The 19,424-nt window shown below is 38.4% G+C and overlaps 1 protein-coding gene across 7 annotated transcripts in view; it reads left to right on the forward strand.

Annotated features, from left to right (window-relative positions):
- CCSER1 (coiled-coil serine rich protein 1) overlaps window positions 1-19,424 on the forward strand; it is a 436,344-nt gene that overhangs the window by 244,739 nt on the left and 172,181 nt on the right. For 6 of the 7 annotated variants that reach the window (XM_071808258.1, XM_065837729.2, XM_065837731.2 and 3 more), the window contains exon 9: window positions 16,266-16,343. The exons of the other annotated variant lie outside the window; for it this stretch is intronic. In XM_071808258.1, coding sequence (XP_071664359.1) covers window positions 16,266-16,343 — 78 coding nt within the window. The remainder of the gene's footprint in view (window positions 1-16,265; window positions 16,344-19,424) is intronic. 7 annotated transcript variants of the gene reach the window in all.

A 19,424-nucleotide genomic window follows, 5' to 3' on the forward strand; every position in this document is an offset into this window, starting at 1 on the left:
CGTTACCATTGGCAATGTTCCAATAACTCTGCATTGCTTTTGTCATTGTCTGTAAACTTCTCTTTCTGTACTATCAAGTAGTACTTATCAGCTTCCAGAGGAAGGGATCTGAAGACTATAGTAGTTGATTCTGATGTTCTGGTGTCAGCTCTATGCAATTTTGGGGGTTTTACTCCTTAAATCTGGTCCTCTGGATTGGAGCCTCAGTAGAAGTTGAAGCATACAGTGTGTCATATACTGTCATATGTAGTTGTTTGCTTTTCAAGGTAAAATCCAAATCCGAAATGGATTGTTTGCACAACTTCAACATGTAATGTTTGACTTCAGTAAGCACTGACAATGTTATTTCTTTGGCATTTGAAGAAAGGATCATGAAGTGCTCTGTTAGTGTTGAAATCGTCTTCTTTCTTTAAGAAGTGACTGAAACGCTCATTTGAATTCCATGTTTTGCTGCTTTTCAGTGACTACAAATCACTGCAAGGTGCACAGCTTCCAGATGAATAGCCTGACACTAACCCCTTTAAACACTGACGTCTGCGAAACGACTCTTTTAAACACATTAAAACTAAATTATGCATTTCATATTCTCATGTAATGATTTCAGTGTTTCTCCCTTTATCTTTATTAAAAAGTGACAGATATTATTTGGTTTAGTTTTCAAAAAGTATTAGTGCTGTTGTCAGCATGTTAAAGTTGCATCCACTTGCTGCTGACAAAGTCCATTGTATTAAAAAACTCTTCTTTATAGTAAGTTGGAGGTTCACCTAAATGTGCAAAGAAGGTTATGAGCAGTTCCAAATCATCCTCTTTATTTCATTTTGAGCTATATTGTGTGCTCTATTCTAATGCTTGCAGCTTTCTCCAGAAGGTCATAAAAATACAAGGGTATAAGAACCGTCACTTATTTCTAAAAATATAGCAACTATCATCAGTTGGCTCAGCTGATACAGACGAGAGCAAGCCCAGGTAAGCATTGCTCCTATAGGTTAACTGTAACATGAAGTTCTGCCATCAGTCTGGGTAATACAAACATCAAATATCTAGAGAGTAATAAGTTCTCTCCTCCCACATGCAGATATATGGAGACACTATTACATTTTATATCAGTACCACAAGGACACTTATAGATGACCGATCTTTTATCTGAAATTCAGGTTCAACCAAATCATCTTATCTCAAGATGTTCCTCTGGTTAGGACAAGTCTTCAAATTATGGTGCTTGTTTAATACGATGGATACTGAAGAAATAGTCTCTTTGTTGAGGTCTCCCATATTGTCTTAGGTGAATGTGTGATTTGTATTTGTTGGTTGGTGTTTTTTGTTCTTGTTGGCTGTGTGTTCTTTGGTTTGGTGTTTGTGTGTGTGTGTGTTTTGTGGCGTGTGGTTCTTTTATATTTTTAGTCTTGTTTCCAAACGTATTCTTGGGAAGTGTGTAGAGGTGGTTTCCACATTCTCTCTGTTTCATGTGTGCACAGGCATCTGGACATTTTCCATTGCAGGCGTTATCTGGATCAATATGATGAGTAGGATGTGTGGTTTTCTGGCTTTGGAGTGTCTGGTTGCACAGTACAATTTCAGCCGCCGGTTTTGTTGCACTCCATTCCATTCTATTGTATTCCATTCCAGGTTTCTGCTGCCTTCCACTCTGTAGAGAGATGGTGTTAGGAAGGTCACTGGGTACTGAGATGTGTCCTTCCTGTTCAGTGCTTTCGTTTAACCCGTGGTCTTGATAGGAGCCGAGCAGAGGAGAGCAAAGATAAGCTCTAGCTACTGAAATAAATTACAAAAGAACTTATACTGACTGAAGATAATTTCTGTATTTTGAGTATAACAAAATGAAATATGAACAAAATGCACTTACTAAAATATTTCTGAGGTATTAATATTTTATAGGCTGCATAAAAAAAAAAAAACCCTTTGTTTTGGATCCTTCTGTCTAATATACTGTTAACCTAGATGTGGATATTTGTTTATTTACATACATATGCAAATATTTTCAATATTACTTTCTATTCCTACCCCAGTTCCATCAATATGCAGCATGACTAATTTGTGTCACTTTCCATTTTCTTGCTTCCATTAATCTGGAATTAAGAAATTAACATTGACTTCACGGGTAATGATATGTACTAACATGTCTCATAAGTATTCATATGTTCTCCCAATAAATTTTTAATCTTCCTTCAGATCTGTAGATGAGAATAAAATATGCACATTGGTATTAGCAATTCACTGTGATATGTATCTCATAGGCTGATTAGGCTGTGCATTTAAATTAGGCTTGCAAATATCTATTATACTTTGGAATCCTTTTTGTTATGAAGAATAGGTGTTTTGTGTGTTTGACCGTGTGTTATTATGTTTGATGAGCCACTTTGGTGGTTTGCAATGAATGACTTGATGTCTAGAAGGGCTTTTCAACCACGAAAAAGAAACCTCCCGTGGAGACAATGCTTTTCTCCAAAGAGCGTGCTCCATATCTACCAAACAAGTAGCTTTCCTTGTCATTAAAAGGTAATTAATTAATCTCTTAACAGAAAAAGTCCAATGACAAGCAAAGCTTCTGTTTAGAAATGGAGAATGTGGAATATTTCCATCACTCCGGGGGGTGTTGTACTGAAGTCCTTTGGCACTTGGTGTTGTGCGCAAACTTGAGGATCAAAGGGGATTTTCCTCACAGGAATTTATTCTGCAGGATACAGTTCCAAAGCTGTAAATCCATGTGTGTGTGTCTGTTTCAAAAGCCTGTTGGCCAGTTTTCCGTGGTAGTTATTAGGAATCACTACCTTTTTGAGATTTGTGGGGAAAATTTCAATGCATAGAATGTAAGAATTGTTGAATGCAGCGCTGATGTGTTTTAGAAAGAGATTATGATTGACATAATTTCAGTACTTTCAGATTGTACTTGAGTAATTTCAGATTGTAATATAGACCATGGTGAGAAAATGAAATGTTTTTCATATGGATTTACCTTAAAATCTTTGGCTGTTGATATGTGATAGTTATCATTATAAAATATTTGTTTTACCTTTTTACCTAATTATTTTTGATAGATAATGCTTCAGTAGAACATTACAGGTCATTTCTTAATGGAAATCTTTCTTGCATGGTTTCGTGGGTTTTTTTTCTGTTCCACAAGACAAAATAGAAAAGAAATTACCATACTACTTTGGCAGGTATAGCGTGCTGTTTCTTCCATAGCATTGTCCAGTCTTCAAAACGTACATACATTAATATTGGCAGGTTCTCAGTTGCTTCTGACAGAAAACACATTTATGTGTTATAATTTTGTCCACAAAATGCAAATTGAAGTGATACTTCTCCAAGTCCACCGTTTGTAAGTAGCATGTCAAAATTACACACTACGTGTACACACACGAGTGAGATGGTTTTACATTTTCAAATGCTTATCCCTTCAGGTTCCACCAGTTTTTGTCCTCAGTGTAGGTTGAGGAAAGAAAAATCAGCTCTAAAATGAAATGCAAGTGGCATAAGATCAATGCTAAACACCCGCTTTTTTACTTTGCTAAAAAAAAAAAAGGTAATATTTGTAGGAACTCAATTGTATTGATCAAAAAAGAGCAAAACATCTGAGTAGATACAGTGATGGATGAGAAGCCACTAATTAAAACAACACCTTCTAGCCATATTAACAGGCGTTGAGCTCTATGTGCAACAGTCTTGTGCATCCGCAGTCCCAGTATGGCATACAATAAATTCCCAGCGTGCAGGTAACTATACTTACATTGACCTTGAAAAGAACACCAAATCGTTTTTATTCTGCTATCTCTGGGAAGCTGGAGCAGTCTCAAGTCATTCATGGTCATGTATGGACAAGGCTCTGGTTGGATTTTCAAGATGCTGGTGTCTCCAGCAATTCTGACCCAGCTGGTCCTTAGGGAAAGGACTTGGCTTTGTTCTTTGAGTACTTTGTGCGGGTATTTACGTGGCCACTTAGGAAAGTGCTGCTGAGATTGAAGTGCTGCTCCTTAACCGGTAAAAGCAGAACAAGAGCACTCACAATTAACATATTCTAGGTGTTTGTTCAGCATAACAAATTGCATTTTAAAACAGAATGCTTCAACTCAGATTTTTGTTTCTTACTTCGAAACTGAAAAATACAGATTGATTTTCTGCTTGTGTGTTGTGGATTTTTTTAAGCCTATTTTTACAAGCACTTGATCTAATTCACTGTTGCCAGAGTAACATAAAACTCTAACTTGAGCATTTGGCAGGCAAACAAAAGAGGAATTGACTGTCAAGTATTTTGTGGTTTAGTAGAATTATTGTAGGTCTTTATTTTGTAGTTTGTTGGGCTGTTGTTGTCCCTCTCGGGTTGTAACTGGTGTCTGTTTGAAGGAAAGACTGCCATCGGTTGGAAATGTTGTAGCTGTTCAAGCTGTGCCTTCCGACTTCTTGAATCCACAAAGCACTTTGTTTTCTCACAGCTTCTCGTTCTCGCTGTGGAATTACAGCGCTTGTTTGAGGTTGTACAGATGGCATATGGTTGCAAAAACTTGTATATGAGTGTTAAGATTGTCACTTCATAATCGTGTTATGAAGGATCAAGCCAATTATTCAGCACCAAGTTTCCACTTCAAAAATGCTTTGAGCAATTGTTTAGAATGTTATAAGTCATGTTAGGCTGGGGTTGGATTTGTTTGGTTGGAGGTTTTGTGGGTTTTTTCATGAGTCAATAGGACAGATTTTGAAATATTGTGGTGGAAAACGGACATTTCTGTTGTACCAGGTAACCTCCAGTTTCCAAATGTTAATGCAGCAGTTAATTCCAGAGCGGTATCAACCAGCATGTAGTGGAAAGTAGCAGATTCTTTGCTAAGTCCATTAATATGAATTTAGAGAAATAAAAGTGGGGATCTATTTTATTAGTATGTATTTAAAATTCCTGGGAGTTTCTGCATGTTAAAGGTGGAGATTTTCTCAGTGTTCTTGCAGTAATATGTAATACTTGCAGCTTTGCAGTTCACTGGGGGCACATTGTTATTGTCAGAATTATCGATAATTATTACATAATTACTATAATTATTCATATTGATTGCTATAAATTATCAGTTTCTATTTGGAATAGGTGTCTTATAGATCCTTCATTTCTAAACCATCACATCTAGATATCTTAAACTTTTTAAAAGAATAGCCAACAAAGTAGTGATCTAGTTACTATGCGTGATGTTTGGCCATATATCAATATTCTGGCTGCCTCCATTCATTTCCACATGGGTAACCCAAAGTTTCAACTTTCATTACATTAGTTTTCACATTTTTTTCATCTGATATATAACCATACCTTAGTTTTTCTCTTCTTTATTAATCTCTCAAGACATTCCAAAAGATAATTGTTACTTAATCATTCATAACGTGCCATTTCTTTCTCCTTTTGTTCATTGCCGTTGTCAATAACGGTGCAATGGTTTAACGACTGTTGGAGGGGGTTTTCTTTCAAGAGTGCTTCGTAGCTGGAAAATACCTGGGCTTTTTTGTTATTTTTGTTCCATTTGTTCAACTCTATGTACCGTATCTGTTTGGATGAAATATCCACTAAAAAGGCGCATTATGATACAGTAGCTAATGACTTATTGCAATTCTCACTTTCTCACAAATGGAGAAACTCCATTACACATAAGGAAGGATAAAATATAAGAGTAATCTAACACGACATTAGAGCAGAAGGCTTGAAATCTGTGTATTCAGCAAAGGCTGGGACTGGTTGTTCATTTGTTCTTTATAATACCCAGGTTTGATTGACCGCTTGTGCTCTTTACAGACCCAAAGCTTAAATGACAATGAGCTCGGAGTAAAACGTGGGGTAGATTGTAACCATTTTGTAACTGCGTTTAGTTCAATAACATGAAATATCAGTTATTCCCTAAGGTATTGTGTAGTTGTAGATCATAAACTTTTAGCTTAAATTAAACATCACAGCTGGTTGCCTTAATTTGATCCATTATAGCACAAATGTTTCAACAGCTTGACTAAAATGAACCATACTGCAAATTCAAAAGAAGAGCGAAGGTCAATGCACATGGTGCCTTCTGATTTGCAAATTCCCTTTATTTGGATATTTTTAATGTGTTCTGTGGAATTCAGTGGAATAGAATTTGACAGGGTAGAACAGATTAGCAAAGGATGTTCAATCAGTTTAACTTAAAAATACTACAGTATAATAAGGAAGACTAAAACAGTTTAGCTGTCTCAAATTTTCAGAAGGAAGTTAAATACCGACTATCTTCTGGGTTCTTTCATACGTGTTTATAAAGAAGTGTGTATTTAATGTAACTCAAACTTAATTTCTAATCCATCTATCCCATTAAACTGTATTGCTTTTTAAGAACAGGAGTCAGTACGGCTGCTGTCTTGCCCACATTTCAGGGGTTTCTTAGTTGAACGAGAAATCTGTTCATACAGCAACTCTTTTATTACAGAACAAGGTCCATAGAAGTGCTGTTGCTGATAGGTTTTCTGCTGGTTGGCATTGATGCGGAATACCTTGATGTATTTGGTTAATAAGCTATGGCTGGATCTCCTCCGTTACCATCTTCCATGGTTCCCTGAATTTCCAGATACTTATTTTAACCATTTTTCAAAACTTTTTTTCTTGTAACATTAAAATGGCTTTTTTCTTTGCTCCTTATACACTTTTTTCTTCTTGTCTATTGCTTTGCTCTTGCAAAACCAAGTGTGATTTTTCTTTTCCCCCAGATATGTCTGATGTGGAACCTAAGAAAACATTAAAATCATGTGATTAGATGATGAACACAGTGTAATAAAGCCTAGCAGGAATAATTATTGAGAGACTAAATCCCTCTGACTGTTAAGTAAAGCCTCTATTTTTTAAATTGCAAGTGCTTGCAAGTTTCTCTTTCGACTTCAATACCAATGTGGTATTAGGAATATGGTCCTTAAAGTAGTTTGACACCTGTGTGAAATTCAGAATAGGGTTTTTCCTGTTTTACACCTGAAACTCCAGTGCTTATGTAGTGACTTTGGTTGATAATATTTGGTTTCACAATGTGGTGCCCAAGTTCAAATGTGGTGTAAATTTAGTGTCTATATCAACCTTAATTGGCTTCACCCTTTGTAGATTCAAGACTTGTTGCCATAATGTGAATTAATGACCTAAGGCAACGCTGCGTTAAAGCATTTTCATCCTGTTTCTTTCCACCATTTTAATAATGGAGAATTTAATTGAAAATTACTGTGTTAATAAGAAAGAAAAGGTACATTCATTAGCTTATTTATTGGATTTACTTCCGTCTGTAAAAGAGAAGTTGCATACCTGTAATAACAGCTGTTAAATATTTATGTAAATAACAATAAACAGACTGTTGTGTTCACTGGATTAGGTTTTTTCCACAAAGCACCTGCTCTCCATTCTCCAGGTTATGGTTTTCATAATATTTTTTAAAATATCCTTCATTTCCTGCAGTTTGATTCCTTGTATTCATGTTTATTTTCTAAATGCCTCTACTTCTGTGCTAGTGCTTCACTTTTTCATTTAATTTGCTTTTGCTTGACAGGTTGACAGCAACAATTGTTGCTCATTGGCTTTTGAAAACTTAATTCAGTTGGTGACAGTATGTTGTGCTGTGAGTATGTAAATGTTATTTTAATCTGATGCTATAGAAAGTAAAGTACTTAACTCCCCTTTCTCGTCTCTTTTGGTTTAAGGCCATAAATTTATCAAACAGCCAAGTTTTGGAGGCTGGTTGGCTTTTTCATCTTGGTTATTTTCAAGCATGTTAATGTTTTTCTCCAGGATTTTCCACAAGTGTTTTTAATTGGATGTTGCGGTGGAGCATTTTGTCACTTGTGTTTGTGCCTAAGACATGGATGTTGTGGTCGTAGTTTGCAATTGCAAAAGGAGTGTAAAGGATATATGTGATTTTTTGAAGCTTCTTTTCTTGGCCAAGATAAGAAGCGATAAGCTGGATATGCTAACGTGGCAGATTGTAGCAACACGGTGCACTTGGGGAAACCAGTGCATCCTTATCCTACCGTTCAGTGACTGCAGGGAACGGGAATGCAGAGATGGATAAAGAAACCATCTGTGGAAAGCAGTCAGTCGAATCCCAAGAGCAGACGTGACAGAAGGGAGCATGAGAACTGTGTGACCTGTACTGCAAGGCAGTTTGGTAGAAAATCATTGGTATAGAACATTGAATTTCTGGTGACGACCTTTTTGAACTGCAAAATGAATAAACTTGAAGAGAAAAGGGTGCATGAGAGAAGTATGGTACAGTACAAGGCCTTCTCTCCCTTTTGACCTTGGATCTCTCATTATGTCCAATTTAAAGATTTCCCTGCAATGGTAGCATCAAAACCAAAGCAATTTGGAGCACTTTATTTTTTCGTTCTGAACGTGTATCACTAAAAGTGTGCGGTAAATTCAATTTAAAATCTTTAGACTTTTCCAAGAGTGCAAAAGAGATACTTACACTTAACTGGGTGTAACTTAAGTATTCGAGGCTGCTGTAATACTGATATTACATTGATATATTTGCCAGGGGCACCAGAGCTGCAGAGCGCATCTCCTGCTAGTTAGGGACAGCAAACTTTGCATCGTGTTGAGAAGGTTGCAAAACTGTTGAAAGCTGAGGTCATCTCACAATACTTATGCAGCTGGATCGTGTGATGGTGTCTTTGCAGCTAAAAGTGATTTGGACTGCAACTTCAGGAATGTTTTTCTCTTTAGATGGTATCAAGAACATAGGAAGGTACAATGGAGCATGGCTTCCATCAGTGGAAGACACCACCCGCCAGCCACCATCACCGGGATGATCTTTTTCACCTACGTAAATGCACATATATATGCGTGTATTGAGAAAAAGTTTCTAATAAACGTGGTCTTTTTGTGTCTTGTGGGCTCTGCACCGTGCAGGGTCAGCAAACAGCGTAGACCATGATGAGCTAAGCTTCTAGCAATCAACACCAGCTGGCTCCCAGGACATGACTTGTAGAGGACTCCATCTCTCGAGTATTACTGACCTCGACTTAGAAGTTTACATGCACATTTAGGACACAATATAAAGCAAATTATTTTGTGATGGAGAAAACGGATGCCACCTTTGCTGTGAAAAGAAAAAGGCAAAGAGAATACACTGTGTTTCTATTTTCTTGCATCACGGTGTTCTTAAACCATAAAAGTGTCAGTTCAAAGCCAACTTTTGTAGTGAATTGAATCCCATTTTTTGTCTTCCTCGTGACACCTTTACTAAGAACTCTGAAGAGTGCCAGCCCTGGCACTTGAGCAACAATTGCTGTGACTGCCCCTGGAGTTGTAATGAGGAGACACCTTGGATTTCAGGGTCACGCGTGTCAGGAGCTGCAGTCTAAAGGGAAGAGCCGAGTGTCTCACTGGCAGAGAAAGAACAAAGGTTGTTAGTCATCCTGTAGCAGGGACGGAGAGGATCAGAAGAAGGTACAAGTAGGGAAGGAATAGGTCTACTAGGAGAAAATACGAGTGAAAAGACACGAGATGAACTCAGCTGAATAGAACAGAGAATTTTGTGTCTGAAGTTTAGCTTTGTAGTGTTTGCGTCCTGCTCTTAACTATCCTGATCTTAAAGAAGCAATTGTGGTTGGTTTAGGTTTTTTTGGTGTTGGTTGGTTGCTTTTGTGCGTGTCTCTGGGTTTTTTTTTATGTGGGTATGTGTTGTTTGGTTTGTTTCGTTGTTGTTTTTCCCCGTTGCAGATGAATGGAGCTGAGCTGAATATATATTATAGGATCAGATGCCACACAAGATCCCTGTAGTGCCTTCAGAGAACAAGCTAAGACTAGAATAGAAATTAAATCCACTCAGAAGAACACAAATGAGGAAAATTCATCTGTTTGTAACGTCTACCGTAGTCCCTGTGGTAGAATTGGACACTTAGGCTGCCAGAAACAGTTAAATCTTTCACGAGTTGGGTGCAGTTTTGGCACTTGAGAAAGCTGTCACTGTCTTTCTTGACTTGTGTGCACATTGTGATAGGAAAGCAAACGCTGTCTCAGACAGGATTCAGCTGCCTTCTGCATCTTTACAAGATGCTGTGGCATGTAGAATGAGTTGAGAAATCAGACACCTTCCTCGGCAACGCTGGCTTATCTACAAGCAACGTTCCAAACAAGTCCTTTTTTGATGGTAGGCAGACATCAGGAGCTGAGACAGCACTGGGGCACCAGCAAACACCTGTTAAAAATATTAGCAAAACAATTTGATCACCAGTAGTGTACAATCAGGCTGATTATGAGCGAATAAAGAGAGTTTATTTGGAACGTTGAATTTGTGTTATGGTATAAACTGGCTATTAACGTTTCTCAAGTGCTATAGGTTCACCTTGATCTCTTTTTCACTTTTCTGAGACCAAATGAGAATTTATTCCTCCTTTCTCTGAAAAACTCTGTAAGATACCGTCGGGGTTGTCTCTTTAGACTTGTGTAATGTAATTCTTACGTTTTTATGCATATATCAATATATCAAACAGTTTTATGTGACAGCTGCTTATGGTCATGATGATAAGTCATCTGTTTGGTTCCATTATAGCGTTCATCTTGGGACCACAGCAATGTGTTTTGCTTATGCTACATGACAAGGAGAAATAGAGGTCTGGTTACCACTTCTTTCAATGGCGAGAAATGGTGTTTTTAGAAGTGAGAAGAAAGGAGAGATCTGTTTTCAGTACTCATTCCTGAAGATCCCGCGAAGCTTCCGAAAACAGCAAGAAAAAACTTATTTTGGCTTCTTTTTGCTATAGTTTCTTTGTACATGTGCATCATACCAAAAACACTTTCTTTGTGCAGTGTCAGCATTGTTAGTATCTTTTGCGGGTGCTTGGAAAATTACAGATTTTGTACAGTGATGAAAGTATTTGGCTACATGTTTTCATTATCAATTGAAATCAACGTGTCAATGCTATAAATGCTCGACTAAGTTCCAGCATCTCGGTGATTTGCTGTAGAATTCCTAAGTCCCAAGATTTCCTGAAGTCAAACTCCCATCATGGAGAAAGCTTCTGAATCAATTAAAGAATGTGTCAAAGAAAAGGAGATGGATGAGCTTCTCTCCCATCCTTTGCTGGAACGCTCCTGTGCCTGTCAAGTAGCATCCAAAATACAAAGGCTGCTTTGGATTGCTTTGGTTTTGTAAAAGTGAAAGCAAATTGTATTGCCTGATCAAAGCAGTTCTGCTTTGGCAAAGCAATACAGAGCTGCCGAACATTCCTTGTGAGCCTCAGGTGTGCAAAAGCATTTGGAATATCCTGATAATGCATATCAAAGCATGTTGGTTTTGTATTATGGAATTAAATATGATACACCATGCATTTATTTTTTGTATCTCAATTGAGGTAAGCAAGTAAGAGTGGAGGGCATGAGTGATGAACCTCAATTCAGAGTAGAAAGGTATCTAAGGTGTCAATTACTGGCAAACCCCGTGCTGTGGCTTCCCTGGAGGGCAGGTTCATAAAGGGTAAAAGTGCCTTTGGGGCATTGCTTAAGCAAATAATTGCTTGGAAAAAACCTGTGTGGTGCATCTGAGAACCCGGTGTAGCGGCTGGAGCTTTTTCATGAGCAATACAGCTCTGTTGCTTGGACTGGTTAGTACTGACCACTGCAATAAATGATGATTGAGGAACAGGTGTGAATCTGCACACTTGATGGGCTGCGTGTGAGCACAGAACAAGAGCAAGTCACGATTGTTCTGGCCTGGCAGCGCTAAGCCCAAGTTGGTGTTTCTATCCAAAACGCTTGCCAGAATGTACAAATATCTTGTGGAATAATTGGCATGGTGTCACGGAGGGAAAAACTCCAAGAATGGCAGCTGTGGGTTGTTGTCAGTATTGCTGGGTATGTTTGCAGTGATACAGGGATCACGCGTTGATATCAGCAAATAAAACTGCAGATTTATTTATCACAAAGATTGTTTATGTTGATTTCCGTGGTGGCAGCAATTATTTGATTTATATGCTGCTTTTTTCTATTCATTTGACCAACAAATTATCAAAATCTGCCCCACGCAGTTATTGCTGGGATGGCTTGAAAATGACCTTTTGTAATATACGCTTCTAATGCCACTAACGTGAATCTGATTCCTCGGGACAGCAGTCTGTAAAATTATCATAAACACTTAGCTGTGTGACGTTTAAATAATACCAGAAGCCTTCAATAAACATCAGTTGCAATTTAAAATGTGCGGAGTTAATGATTCCTGGGCTCTGCCTAATGCGCGTGCCATTACGTCTCTGTGCAAAGTGGCTGGCGCTGACATTAATCGCATCCCACCCCAGTCCCTGCGTGCACGGAGGGAAAAGAAACCGCAGAGCAACAGGAACATTTGCCAGGGAATGCACTTAAACATCTCCACTTATAGGCCTGAAGGACTAAGTGTGTAACAGCATCATTTCACATGACAGGGGAGGAAAACATAACAATGTTAACCACTACCTATAATTTTGAAGTTATTTTATCAACTTCCGTAGGTAAAATGTTATAGTAAACGTGTTGCAGAATCATCTCTAAGTTATTGCTGCGGGATTTTCATAAAGTATTGTGTTTGTTTAAATAGAGTTTCCTTCAGTGAATACTGATGGTTACCAAAAAAAGGAAGAAAATCGTGTGTGCCGTGAAAGTGATAAATGCGGTTGCTCTAAAAAGGGATAAAGGAAGAAAAAACCCAAGGATCTAAACTGGGTGCTGCCTTTGTTTGCTGAAGTTGCCAGGTTTGTGTTAGTTTTGTGTTGTGTGTCAGCACAACTCTGCCAGCTGAATCACGAGCACTCCAACCAAAATCCATGTGGTGGTGCTGTATTTGAATGGAAGTGCAAGCGCGGGAATAATCTGATCCGTTTTGGCCTAATCTAGGTTCTTATAGGAGTTAATTCTCTCTGTGCTATGAGAAGGGGTAGCGTGCTACTCTCATGAGACAAATACTTGAAATAAATAAGTTTGTATCCTTGATTAAGGTGCAGGACAGTAATTTTCTAACGTGCAGTTGTTTATAAAATCTGACCACTGGGCTTGTGTGGCTTATAAGAAATTTAAATAGAGACCTGACATGTCTCATCTCCATTTTCTGCCAGTAACCTTAGAAAAAGCCCAATTTAAATGAGGTATAACCTCATTCTTGATTAACACCTGGGTAATACTGTGTTTTGATAGAAATCAAAGCAGGAGGGACAAAGTCCTTCATTCCAGATATTATACTTAGCATATGCATAGGGCTTTGCATTTGTGTTTTATAGAACAACTTACACTTTGTGTAACAGTCCTGTGTGAAAGCTATGAAACATCCATTGAAACTCCATGTTGTTTTGGTCTTTGTCATTCACAGTGATTTGGCAGAACGGGAACCCTCACCAAAACCTCTGTTTGTGCATATTAAGTGCATTCCCCCCAAGTTGTCCCGTGTTTTTCTCATGAACGATGGGCTGGTCTCCTTGGGGATGATCACGTCACTCCCATTGCTGCTGTGGCTCCAGAGTAATGCCTTGGAACTTGCGATGGCTTTTCTGCACCTTAGTTATTTAACCTGTTGAGTGTTGGCCTGTGCTGTAGGTGCTTTCTTAACCTGTGCTCCAGAGCTTTTTCTGGGCTTCACAAAGCAATTGTAGGTGTGATGTGATTCAGCTGTTCCACAGCTGATCACTAGAGCTATGCTATATATGTTAAGTTTTTCTCCCAAATTAGGACTCAAACCAATAGGGACTCAATTTCTGTTGAAGTAACTGCCATATAGTCAATTCTGGAGCTTATTGTAGCCTGCAAATTAGAATAGATGTCAGAGAGCAGGTTTTTGTGCTGCTTATTATCCCTTTGCTCTCGCTGCCTAACTGCTGCCGTTGATGAAGTTTAATCCCAAAGCACATCAGAATTAAAAGGCTTTGCATTTTTAGAAACCTTTTGAAAAAAAAGCTTTTCTCCCTGCATTGTGCGGCAAACTTAAGTTGTTATTCACAGTGGGGTAAATGCCTGAAGCAAGGGAAACAATCGCACGTATGTTGTAAATGCGACTGCAGTGCTGATGCTGACAATTGTGTGCTGGTTTGGATATATGCGGAGAGAAATCCGAAATGAAACAGATTTGTATCTTTAATATGTTGTCAGCTAGGCAAAAGAGATTCCTTAGTGACTGAAGCCACAGCTGGAGTGGCCAAGAGACTTGTAGTGCCTCCAAAACAGCCGGAATGATAAGGTTTGCGCTATAATTTAGTGTGACCATTTTCTTTTCGTAATTCGCAATTAGACAAAGCGCCACAAGTCGTCACCGTGCTGTCACTGCCAGGAGATAGGGGAAGGGAATGGTCACAGTCCAAACCTATGGAAAAAAAGCTGTCTTCCAGTTATCTTCCGATTCCAGCACCTCTCAGTGACTGGTTACAAAAGTAGTAATAAAATAAGTATATAAATAACGACACTCTTGTACCAGAGGCAGTTTGAGGTATAAACTACATGTGAACTTATTCCCATGTGAAGGAATAGCTTTATTAGTCATGGCCTAATGCTTTCCAGCAGGGCTGCTGAAATACTCCAGTTAGTAACCTCAGTAATTTAAGCAACAGCAAGTGCAGAAAATGCCCTTCCGTGTCGTTTCTATCTCTCTCCTTCCAGCACGCACACGAGAGGGGCTGTGATGAGTGTTGCTAGCGATGTTGCTGTGAGTTGTCCAACTTAAAAATTGCCAACAGCTCTTTTTGCCTTTTTGCTAATTAGGATGAACCCAGGGAACGAGAGTTTTTCATGTTCCTATCCCTGTCACCTTGCAAGTGTAGTCTTAATGCTATTTATTTTAGTAAGAGGGAATAACAACACACAGAAGGGTAAGAAAAGATGTTCATTTGTGCTCTATTTGAAAAGTCACCCAGAAGCGCTCTGTTTGTCTGATCTTAAAAATCTAAAAGTATCTCGAAAATAAACGATTTTGTTCCTTCTTAGCCTATAGAGAGGTTCCTTTCACTGGCCCACTGTGATGCTCAGGGCATCTGACATTACAGAGGGAGGCAAAGGCACCTGTTTTCTTCACCCTGAAAAGGAGGAGGAGAAGGAAGGGTCTATTTGCAACCTTTTTACTGCCTCATATCTTATAGGGAAGGTGGAGCTGATTTCTCTGAGATAAACACAATGAAAGGGCAGAAAGCAGGACGATGGGGCTACTTAACCTTCTATGGCTCCATGAAAGATCTCAAAAGGAAAGTGGGTCATTAAGGAGGCAGCTTATACTGTACAGGGTGTTTCTAGAAGTGATGGTGTGTTAGCAACGGAAGGCTGCTGTAGGAAAATAATGTCCAGGTAACTTATTTGTTATGAATTAACATTAAAGTATGCTACTTGGCTTGTAAATATCTTTATTTGGCTGATTTGCTGTAATTGAGAAGAAGGGACAGGGTTTTAGTTCTATAAGTCCTTTTCCGGTACCTGGGCACCTGTCAGTTAGTCTTTCCCATTTCTATTAGCCTACTGGCCACAAGCAGAGTTAAAAATACCGAGCAAATGTTGCCAAATATTTATAATAGTTAATTACATAGTTTAAAAAAAAAAAGTGTCGATTCGTGCTTTTTATTGCTGTAAAGCAGGAGTAATGTGCTTTTTGTGTGAAGATCTGCTACGCTTCACAGAAACAGTTACACTGAAGTTTTGCATTTAGCTTGCTTTTTATAGTATTCCATACTTCATAGATCTAAACTTCACATTTTGTCACATTAGTTCATTATAAACTCTGTATGTTGGTATAGTCAATGCAGCATGAAATTATATTTAAAGTATCAACTTATCATTTTAAGAAGTGTTTTTTTATATTGGAAAGAACATTTTATAGTGGTTTTCGATATCTAATACCTTTAATATAACTAAAATTAGTTCATAAAAAAGGGAAGCCTCTTGGAACAGCTACTTTACACCGGCAACAGGAATTATAGAAATGAAGTAGTGCAAGTTAGCGAAACATAAGTGAGATGAAGTGGAATGACTACTAAGCGTAAGTAGACTTTTCCAGTAGGGTGCTGTTTGGTGACCAACTCGAAGGAGGAGGTCGCTTTGCATCACGCTTTGGTAACATTCGTGTGGGCAACGTTGAGCCCACTGTTTGTCTATGAGAAAGACGATAAAAGGAAATAACAGTAAGGAAATGAACCTTGCAGTGAGAACAGCGCCATGCTAGCCCCGTTTCCAAACTGCTGGCCACGTGTGAGTTTTCACCCGATCTGGATATTTGCATCTGCAGAGCGCGGTGAGGAGAACCAGGAGTGGCCTGTGATGCGTTGTGTTGTCTTTCCAGGAGAAGGCGCAGTGCTTGCAGAAGGCTCTTGCTTCCCAAGCGGACAAATCCACGCAGACAGAAGTCGTTGGCCACGATGTAAGTACCTGCATCAGCCAGTGTGTTGTATCGTGTCTGTGGGTGCTCAGCCTTTGTCAGCCCCTTCGCCTGTGCTGTTGTGTCCATGCTCTGATTTAGCGGGATTCGCTGCAGCACCACTCATCATTTGCTCCTAAATGATTCTCAAATACGTTCTGAAACACGAGAAGATAATTACAACTTACCCGCATACCAATGCCCTGTTAATTTTATGCTTTACAAAGAGCTGAGAATTCGCATAAGCGAACGGGGTTGATAGGTATTAGTGGATTCTAATTTTTTCAGTATTCATTTACACACTTACTGACAATTTAATCGGGTCATTATGTTTGTCATCACCATGTGCTGTCCAAGCAATATTTGAATTCTGCAAGGTAATGGAGTAAATATAATTTTGCCATGTAATGTTAAAGTTTTGCTTGCTCGAGAGCATCTGTCAATGTCTGCTGTGAGGTAAGTTGATGGTATGTATTCTTATGCAAGAACATAGTCAAGAAAGGCTCCTTAACTGTAGAAATATATTGGTTTTCCAGTTTTTTTAAATGAAAGTATTTTACCTCTGGGGATGTTGGTTGAATATGTGTAAGGAATTCATTTCTTTATATGAGCTTTCTTGAGTAATCTTTGATTAAGAATGCCACAAAGTGGACTATTTAGCACATTTCTGTTCTGTGATTTGAGCAAACTCTAACCATGCTTCTTACTAAAGACTGTTCTGCAGAATAAGGCTGCGGATTTGCATTGATGCACGTCAAGATACTGCTTCAGTTTTGTAAAAAGAACAGTGGAATTAAAGCAGGTTTTGAAACCACCTTTTCACCATGTTTTGTCATCCAAATCTTTGGATGGTCTTCTGAAGAGAGAAACATGATAATGTTACTTTTTAATCCGAAAAGTTCTTGAAGCAAACTTCACTTGGGTGTTTTTCAGACTGTTTTTGAGCTGATTCAAGATAGGAGTACTAACCTTTTTTTTTTTTTTTTAAGTAAAATATTTGGACAAAAATGTAGTTATTATTTCTGTATGTACTACTCAACACTTGTAGGTTGTGAGTTGTGGGATTTTTTTCTGGGTTTTTTAGGGCCAATGAGGCAGTGCTTTACTCAGTGTACCTATCCACACTGATTTCTTGTTCCTGGGTTGCCAAATAGGAGCCCTGTTGGAATTTACTGAAACTGTGAGGTGTATATATTAATGGTGGAAATACTGTATTCTGCAGAAATACTTGAAAACATTTTTTGCGTGTTTCTGTGCTATATCAGTTTCTGCTGGGACTAATTATCTTTAACGGCTACTTTATTACATCTCAGATGTTGAAGAAGAATGAAACTACACGATTTGTGGGGTTGGTTTGTGGGGGGTTTTCTGTGTTTGTTTTAAACAGATGTGGTTTATGCATTTAGTTGTTCTCTTCGCAGTCCAATATGTGGTATCTCCTGCTGCAGAGATCCGTGCTGTTAACATGGCTTGGTTGGTTGGTTTTCCTCTTTCCAGTCCATGTTTCCTTGGACCTTGAGGCAGGGGGAGGTTTTCTGCCAGTAAAATTGAAGATTGCTGACGTGAAATAAGGTTAGAACCACCTCTCCCAAACAGATAGAGTTTTCTGGCTGATATCTGAGTCTTAAAGATGATGAAAACAATTTAAAAAAAATCACTACCAACATTCTCTTCAACATTAGTGGAACACATTTTCCAACCTTCCCTGGTAAAAAGCCTCTTTCATGTCGTGGTTGCAATGGTATATTTGCTTACACAAGGTGATGTAATGGAAGCATAGGATGTTTTTGTATCAAACAACATATCTGTGTTTATCTTGTACGAAGTACTTGTGAAAGCTGCATTGCAAAGAACAGAGGACAGAGAAGGCTGAACTAATCTACAGAAATAAGACGTGCTTACTGTGATCATCCTGAAGGGAATTCAATGAAGAGGAGTGTGCAAATAGTGTAACATTTTTAGTAATATCATTTTTGGTCATTTTTGTATTAGATTGTGCCGCTTTTCTTCAAAGGAAGGCTCTTACAGGTAATGATGGGTTCAACTGAGTTTCTTTTGAAACCGATTACACTTCTATTTTTTGCTTTTATATGAGACTTCAAAGAGCAAGTTGTAGCCCTGACAAGTAGTGTCTGTACATCGTTTTATTCAGGATGTGCGTAAGTGTATAACTACAAGAATATCGTGCTAATGGGAAACTACGTTAAATAGAAAAGCACAGAGTACTTCAGAGAATGCAAAATATTTTAATCCCATTAGTCACACATTCTGAGAACAGACTACATTGCTTACCTGCTAAACTAGATACCTGAAGTACTCAGAAAATCTATGTTCATTCTGTCATCACTACAGATTTGCTGCTGTAATTCTAAACTAACAAACAAGTCACCTATTTCTCCTTAATGCAAACTTAGTTACTGACAACAGTCAGACAAAAGTGTTATCAGGAATTTGTGGAGCATTATTTCATCAAGGTTGTGCAAACATTGATATACACTTCGGAATGTAGCATTTCAGAAATCCTTAAGTTAGTGGCCTGTGAATAGTTTGGTCTATATTGCATCATATTATTTTGTTTCACTGTATAAACTTAGTAGTTGCCTGTTTTGCATTAGAACAAAAACGTAGGACAGGTTAGCCCCCAAGAGAAAGCAATGCTCTGGTTTTTGGTTGAGAGGCTGCTCTTTGGCACTGGAGTTCACTTAGATGCATTGTTAAAAATAAAATGCAAGTTCTGACTTGGACTTAGATTGGTGTTTTGGGTAAGTATTTGAGAGGTTACCAGAATGGAACCTGATATATTGTGTTTTATGTTATAATATGATTGCAGTTGGATTCTGGCTATCAAGATGATCAGCAAAGTTTAGATGATACCGTCTTCTGCAATGCCTTTAAATAGTTGGATAATACTTCGGATAGATTTCTGTTTTCTCCCAGGCAGCACACTGAGATTTTTCAGCTGAAATTGCTTTAGTATGGTATTAGCGAGCAAGCAGAAGCCCAAGTCTCTAGCGGTACAGATAATGTTTCTCCTAAAGAACTGTCTGAACTGGAAAGCACGCTGCTCAGTCTCTGTTCTGTTTT

The sequence above is a fragment of the Patagioenas fasciata genome, chromosome 4 (assembly GCF_037038585.1).
Source record: "Patagioenas fasciata isolate bPatFas1 chromosome 4, bPatFas1.hap1, whole genome shotgun sequence".
NCBI classification, from domain to species: Eukaryota; Metazoa; Chordata; class Aves; order Columbiformes; family Columbidae; genus Patagioenas; species Patagioenas fasciata.